This window comes from Grammomys surdaster, unplaced genomic scaffold (assembly GCF_004785775.1).
Source record: "Grammomys surdaster isolate TR1022 unplaced genomic scaffold, NIH_TR_1.0 125947, whole genome shotgun sequence".
NCBI lineage: Eukaryota > Metazoa > Chordata > Mammalia > Rodentia > Muridae > Grammomys > Grammomys surdaster.
The window spans coordinates 1,415,606-1,437,749 of record NW_021620769.1 but is presented as its reverse complement, the minus strand read 5'-3'; the positions used below and the strand labels follow the sequence as shown (position 1 = coordinate 1,437,749).

The 22,144-nt window shown below is 44.2% G+C and overlaps 1 protein-coding gene across 5 annotated transcripts in view; it reads right to left on the bottom strand.

The window, feature by feature from the left end:
* Window positions 1-22,144, bottom strand: part of Znf827 (zinc finger protein 827) — a 161,734-nt gene that overhangs the window by 89,807 nt on the left and 49,783 nt on the right. For all 5 annotated transcript variants that reach the window (XM_028753389.1, XM_028753390.1, XM_028753391.1 and 2 more), the window contains exon 5: window positions 8,821-9,054. In XM_028753389.1, the coding sequence (XP_028609222.1) occupies window positions 8,821-9,054 (234 nt within the window). The remainder of the gene's footprint in view (window positions 1-8,820; window positions 9,055-22,144) is intronic.

Here is a 22,144-nt window from a genome sequence, read left to right as displayed (position 1 = left end):
ATACATACACACATATATACATACACACATATATACATACACACATACATACATATACACATACACACATACATGCATACACACATATACACATACATACACACATATACCCACACACATATACCCACACACATATACCCACACACATACATATATATACACATACACACACATGCACACACACATATATATGTGTATATGTATATATGTATATATATACAAGGATACATACACACATACCTACATATATATATACACACATACACACATACATTCACATATAAACACATACATACACACATACACATACATATATATACAAGCATACATACACACATACATATATATGGAGGTAGGGTCAAGAAGTGGACTTGATGTGCCAAGGTGGGATGGTACCCATGGTGGGGCTTCCCTTTCTCTGAAGACAAGGGGAGGGGTAATCGGGGAGAGAGGTTGTGAGGATGGCATAGGGAGGAGAAGAGTGAGGGGCTGCGATGAGGCTGTAAAGTGAATAAATACATTACTGAATGAGAAAAAAGTGGACATGGGCGTTAGTTACAAGCCCACCGCTGGATACATTCGTTATAAATCACTTATAAAGCTGACATGCAGAAATACTTGGTCATCACTCTAGGTACAAAAAATCTAAAATCTAAAAAAGAAAAAAAATGAGAGAGGTCATCTAACTGGATAGACATAATTCAATAAATTAGGTCTCAAAGGCTTGAATCAAGTGACACTTTGCTAATATAAGTGAAGATGGGTTTTCCTTTTAGTATTAACCAAGTCAGCACTTACTTAATTTTTAGAATTACAGAGAATATAATGGTGCTCATAAGCAACAAAAGGAACAAACACTGGGCTGGACTCTGTGAAATGTAACACTGCTGAGTTGCAAATCAGGAAAACCCAGCAAAGGAAGAATGAAATTTAGCTTTCATCTCTCCAATATGGCTTATGTCCAGAATACGAGAAGCTTTAACAAGCCAATTATTTTTTTAAAAAGTAACCCAGGTAAAAAGTGGACAAAGAACTCCAATAGACGTTTCTTCAAAGACATTCAAATGTTAAGTAGCATGTGGAACTCCATGAAATGCCACCCTTCACAGGGATTCACAAATTTAAACCACAGTGAAATTGCTAGGTTGTGCCATCATGGTGGTTCTGATAGGAAGGATGGTAGAGTTGTCAGAAGGATATGCAGAAATTGAAAGCTCATACATTACTACAAGGGACGCAGAATGCTGTTGCTGCCTTGGAAAAATTCTTAGCAGTTCTTCAAAATGTTAAAATGTTCCCATTGAACCCCATTACACGGTACCTAGGGATAGACCCAAGACAATTAAACCGTAAGTCCACACAGAAACCGGAACAGGAGGGTCTACAGCAGCAAAGACTGGAACACAAACCATGTCTCCATTAAAAGATAAAGAAAAATACAATGTATCCATACAACTGTCAGCACTCAGCCATAAAAAAGAATACAGGATCGATACTGAGGAGCCAATGAGATAGGCCAACAGGAAAGACACCTGCCATCAATGAGATAGGCCAACAGGAAAGACACCTGCCATCAATGAGATAGGCCAACAGGAAAGACTCCTGCCATCAATGAGATAGGCCAACAGGAAAGACGCCTGCCATCAATGAGATAGGCCAACAGGTAAAGATGCCTGCCATCAATGAGATAGGCCAACAGGTAAAGACGCCTGCCATCAATGAGATAGGCCAACAGGAAAGACGCCTGCCATCAATGAGATAGGCCAACAGGAAAGACGCCTGCCATCAATGAGATAGGCTAACAGGTAACGACGCCTGCCATCAAGCATGGCAACTTGAGGTCAACCCGCGATCTCGCTTGGTTGAGAGAAACAACTCCCACACGTTGTCTTCTGACCTGCACAGCAGTGCTCCCCACTCCCAAAATAAATAACGTTATTTAACAAAAAGAACAGATGGTACAACATGACTAACCGATCATGAAAACATGCTAAAAAGTCAGACATAAAGGGCCACATAGTACATGAGTTCATTTATACAAAGAGTCTTGAGTGAGCAAATCTATTAAAACCAACCACAGATTAGTCAGTGGTTGCCTAGGCTGAGGCAGTGGAGGTCGGGACGGCGACTGCTGGCCAGTCACTGAGCCCCAGAGAGCCACTCGTGTCCAGCCCCTCCCCCCAGTGCTTGGATACCAGGTGCACACCAAAACACCCTGCTGTGCATCACAATCCCGACTCCTCACTGAGGCAGCCATGTCCCCAGCCTGCAGGGAAGCGCAGGCTAGCCCAAAGCTTGAGATCCTTCTGCATCTGGTCTCTGTCTCCAGAGAGGAAACTTGGCTCAATAAAAATCTTTTTTTTTTTTATTGAGATAACATTTTTAAAAATTCTGGAATCCTCTGTAAAGCACAACCTGAGTACACACATCTGCCATGCAATGCACATTCAATAAACCTTCCCATGTGTTCAGAAAGATGCAAATAAACCGTTCCCAATTTTAGTCTGATTGTACCGCTTTTTTTATATTGTCAAATACGTCAGCAACATGAGCTTGAGAATGTGGAAAGTAAAAAGGATTAATAAATAAAATAGATGAAATACCTTCCTATTAATAGCTCCAAATTACTTAACAGTATTCTTACATTTACTTACTTACTTACTTACGTGTGTGTGCGTGTGTGTGCGTGTGTGTGTGCACCTCTGCCATGGTGCATGTGTAGGGGTCAGAGGTCAACCTGTGGGTTCTCTCCTCCCATCCTGCAGCTTCCTGGGATGGAGCACTAGCCCCTCAGCATCTGGCCAGCCCAACCCTTTACCACTTTGCACAAATCTCCTCAACTATAGTTAGCTAGTAGAAGCATAAGAGCTGTGTAAAACTAGGTTTCAAATGTTTTAGGACTGGGTGGGGTAGGCAGGCCTCTAATGCCAGCACTAAGTATACAGAGGAAGGTGGGTCTATATAAGTTCAAGGCCAGCGTGTCCACATAGTGAATTCCAGGACAGCCAGGGCTATGTAGGAAGACTCTGTCTCAAAGTATTAGTAAATAATAATAATAATAGTAATAATAATAATAATATTTTTAAAAATGTTTTGAAGGTCTCACTTTTTCTCCACTACTCAATTTACCAACTTGTAAGTCTGATGAAAGCAAGTTTTGTGGTGATAAAATAAAGAATAATTTTCATCCTTACAGATTATTACTGGTAGCCTGCACTATGCTCCAGCTTGTATCTTATAAGTGCCTCCAACACCCAGGTCTTAAAGGCTGATGCCCAAGTGTCACAGCTGGGATAGGAGCATCTTAGGCAGGTGGGAACTAGAGGAAGTCTTCAGGGCACTGGGATGTGCCCTCCAAGGTGGCTGTGAGACCCTGGGCTCTTTTTCCTCTCTTTTGCTTCTGACTATGCTCTGTCAGAACACTGTCGCCAGTGTGCTGCTGGCTCGCCACAGGCCCCCATGCAATGAGACTAATTACTCATGGACTAGAACCTCCAATTCTGAGCCAAAACAAACCTTTCTCCTTTATAAACTGGTTATGCCATATATTTGTTATAGCGGAGAACAGTTGACTTACCAAAGACATGCTTAACATATACTATATGTAAATACAGTAGACTCATGCATGAAAATCTCAGAAAGACAAAGGAATAAATAGAAGTTTGTAAAAAAAAAAAGTATCACCTCTTTCCAAAGGAAAAACAGCAGATAGAAGAGCTTTCAGCCGGAACATTAATTTTACTGAAATTTCTCATTTCTCTCAAGAAATTCTTCAGAACAGAAAAGTCTACAACATGGTGCTTGATGCTGTTTGGAATGATGTAGGGAGACTTTCTCTAAAAACATGTCCAGAAAGAATTCAGAAATTTAACTGCAGTGGACACTAGCAAGTGGAATTCTGGGAGGCTCACAGCACCCTGTTCTTGATCTATCACATAGAGATGTCCTTCTTCGAAAATGATGGTTCTAGACACTGTCATTTCATACTAAGTTAAAAGACTCACCATGGAAGAACTGGTTCTTTTCTAAAGGAAATGGGGACATTTAACAGAGATTTATCCCTGTCAGCTTCAACCTGGAGCATTCTTTTCAGATGGACCAAACTCGCTCACTCCTGGAGCCACTTCCCAGCTAGGTTAAAGCCTTAGCTGCAGGGTCACTTGGAAGGTGTCTCAAAACACAGGCTGCCAGCCTCTCCTGCAGAGTTGCAGGGACTTTACTAGCGAAATCCAGAGCAGATCTCAGAATGTGAGTCTCCCATGGCCTACTGACTCTGAGAATTGGGGGTAGTTTCCACTGAGCCTCTACCAGAAAGGAGAGGAAACCAGTTCAAAGACCATCAGTGCTGAAATGACACAGTTGGTAGACCTGTTCCTCCAAGTCTGGAGTGCTGTATCTTCTTGATTCCTGTCCTTCCTTGTCCTGTCTACCCAAAGGCTCACTTCTGGACATTCTGCCTCGCAGCAGTCTGACAGAGTAACAGGACAGACATCAGACATGTCTGCCTTACCTCTAGACATACACGTGTCTACTGTTGTGTGTCACATAATAGGTATTATGACATCCAGTTATTTCCCCCCGGCCGGCTTTCCTCTTTTTTTTTTTTTTGTTTTTGTTTTTTTTTGGGTTGCTTTCTTTGTGGTGATTAGTTTACTAGTTTCAACTGTCAGGCACTCACCATCATAATTAACAAACTGGAAAGGGAATCTGAACCACAGTGAGGAAGAAAGCTCAGATTCTCCCAATACAGAGGGCATGGAAGGCTTAGCTTGGTTCTAACTCATGTGTGTTTCTCCCCAGAGAACTAAGTGTCCACTTGGAGAGCACCCTCCATGTGCAGGTTTCTCCACATAGGAGTGTCTCATGTGACAGGTGCCTGGGCCCTGGGCCAATCATTCAGCCTTACAGAATGGACATGAGCTACTTTAACAAGAGATAGCCCAAATCATTGATCAGTTTCTTCTTAACTCACTGGAAACCTACATAAGAAAATTAGTAAGAAAAGAGAGAAAGAAAATCCTTTTCCTTAGCCATTCTTCAGTTCAAAACAGAAACAAAGAAAAGTATCACCCACACACTGTTGTTACTATAATACTGTGGTCTTCCCCCCTCATCCGAGGGTCCAACCTCCACTCTGTCAGTGACTTCTGTCAATCGTGTTCCCAAAATAGTAAACAATAATTCCACAACAAACTATTTATAGATTTGAACAACTTGTATTATAATACACTGTTGTAGCCAGATTGGGGGTGGGGGGCAGCGAACACCTTTAATGCCAGCACTCTAGAGGCAGAGGGAGAGGCAGACAGATCTCTGTGAATTGCAGGCCACCCTGGGCTACATACACAGTGAGCTCCAGGCCAGCCAGGGCTATACAGTGAGACCCGGTCTCAAACAACAACAAACAAAAGAAATTTCTGTATTTGCTAATCCCTTGCTGCGCTGAATCATACATTAAACATTACCATTGCTAGAATGTATGGGGGGGGGCCCTTCACAGGGCTCAGTGCTCTCTGCTGCAGGCATCCACTAGAGGTCCCTGACTGAATGCCTCCCAATAGGGATGGCTATAGTTATTCACACAGGTTCTTTCTGACCAAAGGATTTTGCAGGAAATGACAGTGGCTGTAAATGGGATTGTCCGAGTTGGGACAACGCGAGGACACCGCCCACAAGACGCCGACGACACGACTCTGTGGTACGCGCCACCCGAGCTATGCTCAGAGGCTCTGGGACGTGAATACTTACTCTCATCTATAAGGGACTCTGACGGCCCTGCTAAGGCCCTTACTTGAGTATCTTTTAGGATATGAGTCTTCAAACTGTTAAAATGATATCGTGAAGACAGAGAACTTAAAACCTCTTCCTAGTATCCTTTTTGCCAGAGCCTTAATCTAGTGGTGAAGATGAAGCCTGATGTTTCCCTTTCTGTTCTGTTTGTGACAGGACCTCACCACATAGTTCAGGCTGGACTCAAAACTCACAATCCTACCTCAGTCTTCCTCCTACTGGAATTGTAGGCATGTTTCTCTCTACAAGGTTTTATATCCACTTCACTCCTAAGGAAGGGAAAGCCCTTCTTACCTCATGGCTTTGGAATGAAAAGATATTTGTTTTTAACCCACTCACCTTACTTAGGACTTTCAAAAAAAGCAATGCTCACCTGACTACAGCATGCTAGAGCAACGCACTGCTTGGTTCCCTGAATGGATTTCATAGCTTGTTTTTCCTACACTGGATAGGCAGAGGCTATACTTAGATAACCATTAAAAAATTATAGTCACCTTAAGGGCATATGACTTACTATAATATTACACTAGGAAATTCTCTATCCTTAAACATGTCTTACTGCTACTTTGTTGGTAATTATTTCAAGGCTGACCTTACCTGCTCATAAAATTAAGGAAAATGGTACTAGCTGGACAGTGGTGGTGCACGACTTTAATCCCAGCCTTCGGGAGGCAGAGGCAGAGGCAAATGGATCTCTGAGTTCAAGGACAGCCTGTTCTACAGAGCCATGTTCAGAGACACTCATGGCTATACAGAGAAACCCTGTCTTAGAAAACAAAACCAAACAACAGCAAAAAGTATTAATGCACTCAAAGACTATAGTCTAAAATACCACCAAAGAGAGCATAACAATTCATAACAATTCAGGGAGTTTTGCTGCACGTATCCTTGACCCAAGCCTCTCTCTATAGAATGTCTTTTCAGGGGAAAAAGGAAGTAGTTCTCAGTCTTCATGGAAGTTTCTTTCCACATTATGAAGGAAGACGGCTGCTCTTCAGAAATGGGACCATGCTATCATCCCGCTATCATTGAACTCCACTGCACATATACTCAGTAAAAGCCAACTCACATACTTAAAAGGAGACCTCGTGCCGGGCGGTGGTGGCGCACGCCTTTAATCCCAGCACTTGGGAGGCAGAGGCAGGCGGATTTCTGAGTTCGAGAGTTCGAGGCTAGCCTGGTCTACAGAGTGAGTTCCAGGACAGCCAGGGCTACACAGAGAAACCCTGTCTCAAAAAAAACCAAAAACCAAAAAAAAAAAAAAAAAAAAAAAAAAAGGAGACCTCGTACCACAAATGTCATTAAATGTCCACAGCAGCACTTCTTTTCTGCGAGGTGGGGTCTCATTATTACCTAGAAAATAATTTCCTATTTTAGCTCTCAAATCCTCTCACCCCAAAGGATAAAAATGAAATGCTTTCCTTAAAGAAACTTCTGTCCAGAAATCTCATTCACTGCTTTCGTAACCTCGTTCAATGTGGTAGCAGCCTTCTCTGCTCTATACCAGCTTATACCAGCTACACAGTCAATTCTGAAATGGCAACATCACTGGGCAGAATCTACCATCAGAGAGGGCACAGAAGTTAATGAGACAGAGAGTTTAAGCCATTGTATGGGGAGAGCTACCTCTGGGAGAACAAAGACTAAGCAACCTCAACAGAGGGATGACTACATTGCTGAGACATTCTGGCACAGGGGGTAGACGTGATAGACTAAATTATATTGGCTCAGATACGACTGTTTCACCTTCCCAGCTCTGGGATCTTGCTAGGCCTCTATCAGGGTAAGATGCGCCACTGCGCCATCATTGCGAAGTCTGGGGGTGGAGCTACAGTTAAGACCACAGTCTTGTTCTTCTGTCATGCACTATCACTAGCAAATTATGTCCCCTCAAATCCCAGTGTGCTTTGAGCTAACATCAAAGACAGGAATTCTTAACCTCACCAAATGGCAGATGCAGGAATTTCAACTGTTATGATATGCTGACTCCAAATAAATCACTATTAATTTCTTACCTTCCAACCTACTAGTCAACCAGAAACACCATCAGTATTGTTGCTGAAATTTCAGATCACAGAGGCGTCCCGCTAAGACAGTTCTTGCTTTCATCCCCCAAGCACAGCAAGTTCCCAACAAAAAACAGCTTTGGCTTCATATTAGCATTTCAAACACAGTTCCTAAAAATTACCTTCAGGAGTCAGTGAACTGAGTACAGCTACTTGGCAAGTACGATTACCAATATAGCTTTCTCTCACGTTCTGAAAGTCATGCCTTGCCACCAAAAAGACACTAAATTTTCTACCTACTGCAGAGGACCAGATAGAAACTTATACCAAAAAATCCAAAATACACTAGCTTTAATTTACAGCATTTTTTTCTTACATCCAATAATTTGAGATTACATCTAGATATTAGTGGAACCGTCTGTTCATCCTAGGAACAGGTTAGTTATTGGAACATTCCATTAGGGAGTTCTCTATTCTTACACTCCATCATTGCTACTTTGTTGGTAATTACTTTGAGTGCCACCTCACCTGCTTCTCACCAGGCTAATAAAAATATTTTAATGGTCCTTAAAGACCATAATATAAATGCACAGAAGACGTGGGATCCTCTCTTAAGAGAAGCTATTTTGACCAATTAGAAGAAATCCTGTAAATATTATTAGAATCCCATTTAAAGTCACGGTCTCGATCATCTCTGACGTTGGCAATGTTTTCTAACCATTTCTAATAATATTCAGAAAGAGAAGGCTGTATCTAAATAGGCACAGCACAAAAAGAAGCTAACATACACACCTAACACAGAAACTGAAGCCAATGTCTAGCTAGGTACAGCACAGATAGATAGAAATGAACAAATTCATGTATATAACACAGGAACTGAAGCCAAGCGACCTGATCATTCCTTAAATTCACCTTTTTCACGCTATCGTCATCACCGGGTTAATTATAAGCCATGCAAGAAACGGTCCAGTTGGTCTGCACGTGAAATGACCAGAATGGAAATATTTTGTAATACATCGGATACCTGAGAGTTTCATGAGAAGTTCTGAGGCAGCCTTAGCCGACATGTCCCGCCTTAAAACATTCCCCTTGCCTTCCTGGGGTGTAAGTGGGTCCTCGGAGATGCTAGGGGTCGCCACTTCCGGTTCCGGGCTGAACACGTAGCTGGAGCGAGGTAAAGGCATGCTTAGGGACTCCTCTTCCTTGGGCTCCTCCTTCACTTTAAAATTAAGATTCATAGGTTCCTTCTGGTTTGCGGCTAAAAAAAAAAAGAATAAGAAAGAAGAGAAAGAAAGGGGTATATATATTTTCATTTCCCCTCTACCTTGTCCCCACACTTCACCTTGTGTTTAAGAGCCAGAGGGGTGACAAACAAAAGCTAGGCCCCGAGCACATAAGATACCCGATGAGCCTTGACCTCTGTTGAGTAGTAGTTTCAGCATATGTAAAGCCTGGTGTGTTTTAAGAAGTGCTGTCGTTTCAAAGCACGTGGGCATTTTCTCCATGGTTTCTCTAAATCATCTTCCCTGGGCATGCTGTTGCCTCCCTGGCCTCTTAACACTTTCTCCAGCTAATTCTATCATTAAACAACGTCTCATGAAATTATTCTGCTGTCAAATATTGAAATAAAATCGAGAATAAGCTGCAGTATCTAAACCTAAACCCCTGGGGTGGGTGGGAAGGCGATAATGGAGAATCTGACAAAACCAAAAGCAGGACTAGAGTCGCACTCTTCTTTCCTCATTATCAATGGACACTGTTGACCCATGCACAGCGGCCATATGCTTTGTACTGTCACCATGAGTAACCCTATGCCTGCAGCCTAGGTCATCTTCACATACCAAATGGGTTTTCGTTATTGTTTTATTTAAGAAAAAGATATTTTTGAACATTTTTTAATTTATGCAAAAGTTGCAAGGGTAGTTCTAAGAGCTCCCATGTAGACTTCCCTAGAATTCCCTAAGGGTAACATCTGATCTATATCTAATCACCATATGTTTTCTAGAACTAAGAAATCCATGTGGCTATGACCCAAACTCCAAATATGTCCATTAATGTCCTTTATGAGAGTTTTTTGAAGCCATGGGCAGCTGCTGTGGAGGGTATGGTAAAAACAGCTAAGCAGCCTGTCATGGGATGGCTTCTACGAGCTGGCTACTCTGTGCCAGGCCTTTCCCCTGGGCATACCTCACAGGAAAGGCCACAGGTAAGAAACAGCTTCCCTTTCACACCCCCTCCCACCCTGCTTAAGACACATGTAGCACCAACATTGGCTGTGCCACACAGGATGTGTTTGGTTTAGTTTGTTTTTTATTTCCAACCTGTATTCTTAGCAGTTCTTCTTAGAAAGGGCCTAGCCCTAGCTATCTTAACAAACTAGAACAAGAAAGCTAAGCCCCCAAAGCAAACACCCACAATGCCTTTTCCCACCTCTAAGAATGCTCACTGTAGGACATCTGTTGGAAGGGCATAGCATATTTGCCAACTGGGCCCAAGAGGGCTAGAGGAGCATCTCCAGGTCTCACAGTTAAAACTATGTAGAGCTGGGACTAGAACCGAGGTCCCTGTGTCCCTGACTTCTTTCAGCACACTGCTTTTCTAGCGGGAGCCTTGTGTTGTAACAAAACCAAGCTTTAAAACCCTGGTTTAGATACCATTTGCTCAGTGTGGTCTACACTGACCGTCCTGTTTAAGATGGCAACCCTCACCTGGCCATACTTCCCATCTTCCTTGCTCTCTTGTAATCTTTTTATTCCCCCAAATATGAACACTTACCACTTAATAACACACTGCTAGGGACAGAATTGCTCCCCTCCCCAATCCCTTTGAATGATGAAGATTTAACTTTCCAATGTGAGTTTATTTGCATTAGGGCTTTAAGGGGACACAAGTTAGCTCAGTGAAGCATGAAGGTAGGGTCATAATCCAATGCCAGTGATTCTAAGAACTATTTGACTCCTTCTCTACTTATAAAGAGAAACACCAGAGATGTCTCTACACAGGGGAAAGGTCAAGTGAGGACATAGAAAAGAAGCCATCTACAAACTGAGCAGAGTGGCCTCAGGAGAAATCAAACCTACTGACAACTTGACGTTGGGAGCTTCCAGCCACCAAAACTATAAGAAACAAACACGTGTGTTGTAAGACACCCAGACTACAGTGCTTTGTTCTGTAAGTTAACAGAGGAATCAAGTATTATATAATGTATTTTGACTTATAATGAAAGCTGTGAATAATCTGCTCTCCTGACTCCCGGGTCAGTTTCACGAAGACACTAAGTTCTGCTTTTAAAATTCATGTATGTCAAGAACACAGAACAGTTCCTGGCACATTACAGGTCCGGTTGTGCTACAGCCCCATCCATCCTTACTGAAGGGTAAAATGTGTCTGCTCTAAAGCAGCAATATTGATGGCATGCTAATAGCTCCATGGTCAGCAAACATGAAGAATCCTGGCAATCCTATCAGAAGCGACCAGGCCTGCTTTCCCTGGATGTATCATCGGGGTAAGGCTAGGATGACTGAGCTTTGTTTGCTACCTGCCCAGACCATGGGCTTACTGGGATGCCTCAGAGACCCTGGTGGCTCCTAGCATCATTAATGAGCAACCTAACCCTTTGTGGACATTGCTATCAAAATGTAAAACAAAGGGAACAGTGACAGCCTCTAGAGCATCTCCCAGGTGGGTATTCCCTACCTCATCCCAGGTCCTTCTTACTGACTCTTTACTCAGCTAGTGTTTCTCCTTACAGCTTCCAGTGCCCTCTTGGGAGGCTGATGGTGGCATCATAGTGCCCGCTCTTTCCCCTCACCTTCCTTCCAGAACTTTCATAAATCCCTTCCCCAGTGGATCCTACTCAGTCACAACACCATAACCAGCATGCTTTTTATGTGTGTATCTATCTCCCTATTGTTTCAGAAGGGACAATACAAAGTGGATGGTTACACACTTGGGAATTGCTTCCATGCTGTGCCTTTTATTTACAAACATGTTTAACTTTCTAAGATGAGACAAGGAAAGGTAAAATATTGAGGAAAATTCCAACTTCAGAGAGGGCAACCATACTGAGCAGACGCTGGTGGAACACATGAGTGCCTTCCAGAAAGGTTAGTCAAAACACTTCCAAAAAAAGAAGAAATCTAGCATTGTCAGTGAAACTTGGATTTCACAGGCTTTCAACAAGACCACTGGAAAGCAACCAGCTCTACACTGCTGTCACATAAGCTTGGATGGCCCTACCAACCTGGGATTCATTCTAACAGTATCAAAATATCATACCCTTGCAATGTGTAGAGGAGGTATAAATGTAGCTAATGATATAGCAGAAAAACATGTGGAAGATGCTTGTCTCGTCAAGCTTCATTTCCTAGGTACTTGGGCTTCAAGAGAAGATGTGAAAATAAAAGGCGGCAGGCTGGGCTGCTCTCCATCAATGATCAGAGATGCGCTCACTGAGACGAGTCCACGAAGCCAGGACTTTATAACTAATATGACCAAATAACTGTCATCTTTCAAGTGATGCTACTTTTAAAAGACATACACATGCAAAGAAAAGTAAAATTAAAGATACTTTCCTTGGCAGGGCTGGGACAGGATCACTAGAAGAAAAGCAAGATCTGTGATTTCCTGTGATGTCTACTTCATTCCTGCTGCATGCAAAGGTCTGTGCACACATAGGGATCAGCTCAGGGCTTTGAGAGCACCTGACCTGACTTCTGTTCTTAACGTTGGAAGATGCTCAACTCCTCACACCCTCCTCACACTCATCTCACTGATCACATCTCACTAATCAAGAGGCCCTGTCTTTCACTTTTTGTTCCAGACACTTTAGAAGTTGAGCCATTCACGTTCTAAAGTCACACACAGCTGCAAGTCTGTATACTTGACAGAATGGGCAGTTGTTCAAAGGAGTCGGCAGTTTCTAGGAGTGTGAACAACCAACTCAAGAGAAAGACAAATGCAGGAAATGCATGGGCAAAATAATTCCAAAATCTCAATCCTCAGTGGTGGGTACTGATGAGGTGCAAACAAATCTGTACAGCAAGGCACCCTCAGTCCACACAGAAATTCCTTCTACGATTGGTTCCCCCAAAAAAAGCTCAATACAATTTATTTCCACACCATTCTTTGGCAGGTAAAGTGGCTCAGTCAGTGAAGGTGTTTGCCACCAGTCCTGATGTCCTGAGTTCAATCATTGGGACCCACATGATGGGGGTCTGAATGAACTCTCGCAAGCTGTTCAGATGTTCTCTGACCTACAGACACACACACACACACCATTCTTTGGTTTAATACTGAGCACAACAAACAAAGTTACAAGGAGAGTTCAGCCATCTTCAAGTACACAGGGAGGAAATGAATATTTGCAGGGGAGGAAACTCCAAATGTTAGCAAATGATCTGCCAATCACAGATCAAGTACACAGGGGACTAGGCTCCAGAGCATACCCTGAAGATGCAGAGACCTTTCCTTCCTCACAAGGCACTCAGCTTCCTTTAAGAAGAACTTTGGCCTAAGCAGCACAGTGTGGGCCTTGGAGAATAATAAGCAAGGGACTGGACTGAGCCCAGGATTATTAAAGACAAAGGGACAGAGTGACACTTCCTGAAAGCATGGGATCCCAGGACCGTTTACATGGATGGAAGAGGAGAAAGAGACGGGAACACAGTTGCGTTGGTCCTGTGCTGTTGGTCCTGTGCTGTTGGTCCTGTGCTGTTGGTCTGTCCCTACTGCTGAAGGAAAGAGACACATGTAAGTAAAATGAAGGTGGAGCTTTGGTTTCCAGTCAGTCCCACCGTGGTCTCTATGATGCTCTAAGTCAGCTTCTCAGTCTTAGCAGTGTGGCTGTCTGGACTGGATCATTACTAGAGACGGGGCCGCCGTGCACACCACAGCCCTAGTCTCTATTGACTAGGTGCCAGTAGCTCCTACCAGTTGTCAAAGCAAAAATATTTCTCTAGACATTCCCAGCTGTCCCCTGAGCATACCTGCTTAAATTAAATGCCAGAGTAGGTTCTAGAACATGTGCTGCTTGGGTGTGGCCTCTGAATATGGCTAGCAGACAAAACAAGACAGAGATATACAAAGATACATAAATGTGGCTGGATCTGTCTGGTATGGATCACAGTACACAGCCCAGGGAATACTGAGTGTTCCTCTGGATTCGCATTTCTGATAATGCCAGTGACACTTTGGATCGTAATACCATACCCATGATGCAGACGAAGAACCTAAGATCCAAAGAGAGTAAAAATGTTCCAAATACTGGGTCACTAGTTACCAAGTGGCTAATACAGAATCATGGGCAGCGCTGGTGTGGTTATCAGTGTGGGATGATTCTTGTCTGGCACTTAAAATAAGGGGTGAGAGCAGATGCTAAATGTTTGCAAACTCCAAAGGAGAAACTTTGTTATTGCAATCTTTCTTACAAGCATCTGAATAATTAAAGGGACCCTGTGGTCATAGGACAGGTTGTTAATCATCACTTCCCATTTCCCACAATGTGTCTGCACAAAGCTGAATCTGTTTTTATTGGTGTGGTGTGGTGTGGTGTGGTGTGGTGTGGTGTGGTGTGGTGTGGTGTGGTGTGGTTTGGTTTGGTTTGGTTTGGTTTGGTTTGGTTTGGTTTGGAGGATTGGGACCTCTATATACAGCCCAGGCTGGCCTTGAAGTGAGATCCTCCTGCCTCAACTGTCCAAATGCTGAGATTGCAAGTATGAGTCTTCCTACCTGACAAGGCTTCAGTTAGCAAAACAGATCTAGAAATGTAACAGGCAGTAATGTTGCTATAAAGACTATGCTCCATGACACCGAAGTAACTCTTAAATCTGACTGCTTAGGTTTTTAAATAAATGTAGCACATGTAAACTGGTAACATAGTTCTATTTTTTTTAAGTACCACTTCCATGTGTTTTACATAGAGGCTACGTTTAGTAGGGTTTTTAAAAAAGGTACATTAGTTGAACATTTAAAATACAGCAAAGAGGAAGCCAAGTGTGTTCTCGCTCCCTTCTTTTACAATAAGAAAACATGGGCTCAGAAAATATGTTTTTAAAAGTCATAGTTGTCAATGACTGAATTAGAATTAAAGCTTTGTTCTAGGGACTGTAGCCCAGGTTCTATCAAGCACAGGAAGCATGCCCCATGGGAAGGGGGCATGTCTGCACCTTTGAACAGACTTTGGACCTGGAATTTTTCAACGATTTAGTATGCTTTAGGTGAGAAAAATAGTTTTGGAAAGCATAAGGCCATGGTTTAATTAAATAACAATAGCAGTTGAATGCCACTTTTAAAAAGTAAACATACTATATGCATATGGAATTCTTAAAACACTAATTAGAAGTTTTTAAACCTTCTCTGTATTCTTAAATCATTTTATAACCAGTTTAGCAAAAGTTTTAAAGTCTCATATTTCTCATCAGTCTCTGCAGGGGTTAATCCTTGGCCAGGATTCCGGGTCTACAGACCCAAACCAAGTCCTCAAAGGTCCCCAGTGACAGTTACAATTACGGACATGGAGCCAATGGAGTACAGAGAATGGTCAAGGGTAACAATGGCGAATAGAGCAAGCATGAATAATAAGATTTTTTCTCCACAGGCTAATCTACACTTACAGCCAGCAGGGGAAGCCGGTTTGGTGGTGCACGCCCTGTCATCCAGCACTCAGGAGGAATATAGGCAAGAGGATCTGAATTCATGGTCATCTTCAGCTGCTCAGAGAATGGGAGACCACTTTGGGCTACATGAGACCTCCATAAAACAAAACAAATCCTACATATAATGAGCAAGGGTAGCCATCTGCAGTAATGGTCTTAACAGACAGGATGTCTCTCTTGTCAACAGCAGGAAGAACTCGGTCCTGGAAAATCACTCAAGCCTTGTGTAAATGTGAAAGAAAGCTGTACTTAAAATTCGTGCTATTAACACATTCAAAGAATGAAATGCCTTAACAGAGAGTACAAGAAAGGAGCCCTGCAGGTTGGACCACATCCCCTACAGGTTGGACCACATCCTTCCCATGGCCTTTTCTGAACTGATGACCTACCCCAGGGACACCTACCCCAGGGACATCACCTCTTAACTGCTTGCTGCACCTGCCATCTTAAATTAACACAGAGGAAGACATGATCGTTTTTAGATCAGTTCATAAATGATCTCAGTCACAACAGATCACCAAGAGTGTAAAGAACTGGGATTTGTGGTGGGCTAAGAAATGGTCAATGACTCCTGCCCTGAAAGCCCACCTCCTCCCAAGAGGAAGAGGAAAAGGGATCTTTGGAACTTCGTGGTTCAAGTAACCAGACCCCAGAACAATAGGAGAGAAGGTAAAGGCATGATAAGAGTGTGTTCAGGAGCCCTCATTTTTCCTAAGAGCAGTAGAGAGCTGGCTACTCAACAGAAAGGGAACTAGCCAGTTGTTCAGAGAGTGGTAGCCTAGCACAAAGACTCACTACCACATAACTGGGCGCAGTGGTGCATGCCTGTAACGGCAGCAGTCAGGAGCTGAGGCAAGGAGATGAGGAATTCAGCACCTTGGATATGTGCGATGGCACCTCAAAGGAAAAATATGCCCGCTAAGCAGAGCCTAAGTAGTGTAGAAAGTGCTGGAACCATCAGCGTTGCTTTGGAGAGCCGGGGCTCGGAATATGAGGGCTGAGATGTCTACGGATGACGTGAAGGCTGCCCAGAAAGAAGGGACTGTATAGATACATTTCTGAAGACACACGGGAAGAAAAGAAGTAACCAGATTAGAGACTAAAAGCACAAGCATTAGAAATGATGCCATGATTTGAAGCCAAGGAAAATAAACAGCAGGGCAGGCAGAGGTCAAAAGACAGTTCACTTAACTGAGAAATAAAAATTAGGTAATAGCTAATTAAGTGGTCACAAGCCAAGCCTTTGTAGTCAGCCAGGGCTGACTCTTTGCTCGTGTTTCTTACAGCCAAGCCCTCCCAGTCTCAGCTTGCTCATCTATAGAATAGGTTCAGTGGCACTGCCCCTCTGCTGCTGCAGAGGGTTAACTGAGAAGTTGCACCAAGCAGCTGGCACAGGGCCCAGTTCCCAGAAAACACTTCTGATTAATGATGCTTTTACAGCAGTAGTGGAAGTTAGTGACAGTAACAACAGGGACAGAAGAGACGGATTCCACAAGGACAGGAGTGGCTGGGTGTCAGCTTCATGGATACAATAGTCTCTGATAAAGTTTCCAAAGGTCTACCAAGCTCAAATAGTATTTATTCTAGGGTAGTGCCAGGGAGGCTGCCTAGCATGCACACGGCCCTTGGTTTCATGCCCAATAGCGCGCGCGCGCACACACACACACACACACACACACACACACAAAATGAATCAAACTTCCAAAGATTCCTGCCTTACAACAGTCAGAGGGAGGCTCCGTACTGGAGAAGCTGGCTAATCCTAGACACATGAAAAGGGCAGAGCCAGAGCCAGCTTCCTCTATGTTTACGTCTTTACCTTGTAATTTGTGACATGGATTCCTCTGGGCGGGGAAGACTAGAAGCACCCAGCCTGGATTTCAACTCCAGTCCCTACTTATTAGCTGTGTGAGTATGAACAAGACCTTCAGCCTTTCTCAGTCTCCTCATCCATAAAATGGAATGATAACAGTACTGTCATGTAAAGGGCTCTTATGAGATTCCAAGAGCTAAACATAGCAGAGTCCGTACCACGGACACAGATGCAGATACATCAGCAGTAAGTAAATACTTCCGAATCACCAACCACACAAAGTTTAACACCAGCATGTACAGCTCTGGGCTCTGCTTGCCTGCTTATAATCCTGCCCAATCCCCCGCAATAGCAAATCATTACATACAGGTTCCCCTCCTTCCCCCTTCCTCTCTCGCCCCTCCTTCCCTTCCCTTCCCTTCCTTTCCCTTCCCTTCCCTTCCCTTCCTTTCCCTTCCCTTCCCTTCCCTTCTCTCCCTCCCCCCCCCCTCTCTCTCTCTCTCTCTCTCTCTCTCTCTCTCTCTCTCTCTCTCTCTCTCTGGAATCACTCAGACTGTCCACTCACACACAGCCCTCCTGCAGCTGCTCACACGAGGAATTTAGTCACGTGGCCAGAGAGTGCCAAGGCAGGACTGAACAGAACAGCTAAACCAAATCTCAAAAGCAGACTATCAAGTAGTCCAGTCAGGTCGCCATGCCCCCACGGTGATGTGTGAGTCCCTGGCCACCAGCACAGAATCTCAGGCTGGGAATGGTACAAGGCTGGCATTTATATGGAAGAAGGCCTACTTGTTACGATGCGGCTGAGAAGGCAGGCCATCAGAGCCACCAGGCAAAGAGGAAGACTTAAATCTCTGGTCACCTCCAGCTACCGTCCTCCAGTGGTGGTCTTAACATTTATACACAAGCCTGATTGTTACTCCCCAAGGCATCGAAATAGTGAGCAACGGACAGAGGGCTGGGGACAAAGGCCTCTGGAAAATGACAAGCTATGACACAGAAACTTTTGTGAGCATCGTTCATGTCTAAGTGACAACTATCACTGAGACACTCATAAGCCAGAGACAATTGAGCAAGTGACTGTCTTTTCCACAAGCTGTCTCTGTGCAGCGGAAAGCGAGAGACTTCAGAAGGCCTCCCTTCCCTACTTAAAATGATTTTGGTGTCGACTCCATGGAGCTAATCGGATGTGGGAGACAGCACAAAACTTTTTGTCAGTTTCCAGATTAAAAATAGTCTAAATGACTTGTATCTTTTATTTTGGAAAGCCGGGGACAAAAAAGATATCCCTTGCCAACAAGTAAGGTGCCAAGTTTCTGTCAACTAGCTGCTTGGTTATAATTTGGGGAGTTAGAATTAAATTTATATCTTGAAAAATGGCATCTTGGAGGAAAACACGATAGAAGACCATTACAGGCAACTTGTAATTTGTCGCTTTAATGAGGACGCTCTTTGTAAGCGTGTGTGTTCCTATGTATATGTGTTGGGGCATGCATATGTACACATATGGGCCAAATGTCAACCATGAGCATCATTTTTAGGAGCTGTCCACCCTGTTTTTTGAGACAGGGCATCTCACTGTACCTAGGACTTGACAATTAGGACAGTCTGGCTGGTGAACTTCAGGGATCCACCGTCTCTCTCCTTATCAGTGGGGTTACAAGTTTGTGCCCCCATACCGGCTTTTTACATGGATGCTGGGGACTAAACCCACACCTTCATGCTTGCTCCAATACACACTTCACTGAAAGAGCCATCTCCCCAGGTCCCTGGCTCCCAGCATCTGGAGGCTTCCAATCTAGTCTGGGAATTTTTATCTGCGGGAAGATCACAGAGCTCAGTGAACATGACTCTGCCTCCCCTTCATGTCAGCCTTGACCTGCAATGAGGTGTGTCACACTCAAAGCGTCATGCCCTTTTCATGGGCTTAGACAGAAAGAAAGACGTATACTCAGACACTCTGAAGCTGTCCTGGAAAATGCTGTGCTGAGTACCACTTTGGGGTACTTTGTTTGTTTTGAGGATCTTTTTTTTTTTTTAAATCGTGTCTCCTGTAGTCCAGGTTGGCCTCTAATTCTCTAAGTAGCTGGAGAGTAAACTTCTGATCCTCCTGCTTCTGCCTCCCTCGTGCTGAAGCCAGAGGTGTGCATCACCATTTCCTGTCTCTGTCACCCAGGGCTTTGTGCATGGAGGGCAAGCATACGCCAACCATGCTACATCTCCAGCCCCAAGGTACCCACTTCCTGTCTCATATCAGCTGACCTTTGTCCTGGATACCTGCTAGAATCACCAAAGGAATGTAAGGAAAATACCGAAGTCTAGGGCCTAGCCCAGACCAATTAATTAAGCCATCATTCTTTGGGCCCTGGCATTTTATTAAAAACTCCCTAGGTACAGTCTAACTTGCTGTGGGGTTTAAAAACCGCTGCTGGCCATGGGAGACAGGCCAGGGGTCAGCTGGGGCAATAGTAGCTGCCCAGGCTGGGTAAGCACTAATCCTAGGAACACTCCCAGTCACGTGATCTGAGGTAGGTCACCCTGTCATACAACAATTTGCATACGTTTTCTGGCTTCCAGGAAAGACCTGTGTAAACAGCAGGCTACAGCCCTGGAAAGCCTGTCTCCTGTCTCCAAACCCAGAGCAGAGTCTACAGAATTATTTCTTTGCCCACCAATGCAGATAGACTGTGAGCCTGGGTCTAGGGAGCAATCTGGCCCTCAAAGGATTGAGGAGTGTTGTCAGGATTCATCGGGAAAAATAACTAGTGGTTCAGAGACAGGATTTTGTCTCAAAAGCAATTAGCCAGGAAACCTCTAAATTGGGGGAGGGTTGTAGTGGCTCTCAACCTTCCTAATGCTGTGAGCCTTTGATGTAGTTCCTCATGGTGTGGTGACCCCAACCATAAACAATTTTCATTGCTACTGCAATCTTGGTACTGTTATGGATCATAATGTAAATATTTGTTTTCTGATAGTCTTAGGTGACCCCTATAAAAGGGTCATTTGACCTTGAAAGGAGCTGAGACCCAGAAGTTGAGAACCACTGGGTTACAGTATGTTTAAGACTGCATCCCACCCCATGATTGTGAACCTCTGCGGGCTGCATTCAGTCATTCAGTCAGTTTCTGCTTGGTTTTAATCGAATGACCAAAAAGCATCAAGTGTTTTCTCTCTCCCCTTTGGAAATAAGTAGGTGTCTCCACGCTTGAATTTGTCACTGTGCTTGGTCTTTGCAGACTCGGATGTGGCACAGAGACTCCCAGACTCGCTGCCCACAAACAGCTGCACCCTATGGTACCAGCAGGTGCAAGGACAGAGCCCTAAGGGGAAAAAACCAGTTCAAGAACAATGGCGACATTGTGTTACTGAGGGACAAGGCCTGGGGCTAACCACTAGTTCACACCATTTGAGGGCAAGAAGAGCAGGAAGCTCAGCCATAGCACCCTGGGACTGTGTCCCTGGAAAACATCCACCAAGAGAACCAGGTAGAGCACACAGAAGGCAGAGGCAGGGCTGGGGGTGAGGATCTCTGCAGAAAAACCTATTCCTTTCCTTTTAACATAACGTCTCCTCCCGTGGGCAGCATTGCCACAGTCACCAAGTTTACATTTACATCCAAATATGCACACACAAAAAAATTACCGATGCATCTCACTCCCTGGTGACTTTATAACAGGTTGCTAGGTAACAGTGCATACAAGTCAGGTTTCAGGACCTCTAGTAAGCCTCCATAAAACAGCTGCATGGGCCTTTTGCATAAACAGTGTGCCTTTGCTATCTGTTTTCTTATGCCAATTGATCAGTCTGTAAATTCTCCCATGGCCAAACTGTAAGAAGCCTTTCCCCATCCCCCCTACAACTGAAAACAACAGATCCCAATATTTAAGGCTTTGGCACACCGTGCTTCACCCCAACCTACAAACTGCTTCTCCCTCTCTCTGTGCTATTGGGAGCTCTGGCTCTGTGCAGCCGAAGCCTTCTCTCACACTCACTGAGACCCACTGGAGCTAATAATTACAACCCAGTGTCTGGTGGGATGGGAAGAGCTGCTGCTCAGAGCTGAGCCCAGCAGGAGCCCTGTATCACACACTGTTGTTTTTAGCCCAAGATCAAGGCTGCAGGGCAGCCACAGCCCCTCCTGACTCCATCCCCTGCTCATTCTCTAGACCTAAGAGGATCTGGATTCAGAGAGAAGGGAATAGACTTTAGAACATGCTATGCACCCTCTACTCAGCTTGCTTTTGCCTGCTAAGTAAGGAAACATCCACCATGCTAAGTTATGCAAAATGAACGTGGCATTTGACTCTGGGGTCTGCACTGTAGGAGACCAGAAAAGGGATCAGCCATAGGTAACAGCTTGGGATTTTTCATTGTTATGTTATGGTTTGGGGGACAGGATGTCATGTAGCCTTGTCTGTCCTTCTCCCAGGACTGGAAGCAATCACCACGGCATCAGGGAACATTCTAAAGGATCCAGGAAGGCAAAAAGGAAACACCCATTTCCCTCATATTTTGGGAAAATAAATAAATATAAATCTACGAGTCGATCCTGTTTTCTATAAATCTCAGAGTAAAATCTTATTTTCCTTGAGGTGGAGATGAAAAAGGAGAGAGAGAGAGAGGGAAAGAACGGGAACCTGGGCCAGATGGAATAAAAGCCCAACAGGTCCCGACAGCGGAGCATCTTCCCAGTGTCACCAGCATCCTGTAGCTCCCCTGCTCTCTCTATCTCAGATCATTTGCTGGATGTCTCATTTTTCATCCCCACCCTCTTCTGTCTCCTCTACTCATGTCTCCCACTGCTAAGGGGCAAAGATCAGGGTGAGAAGGTACATTCCAAAAGACCGGACTGAAGTGTCACAGAGCAAAGGGACTTCAGA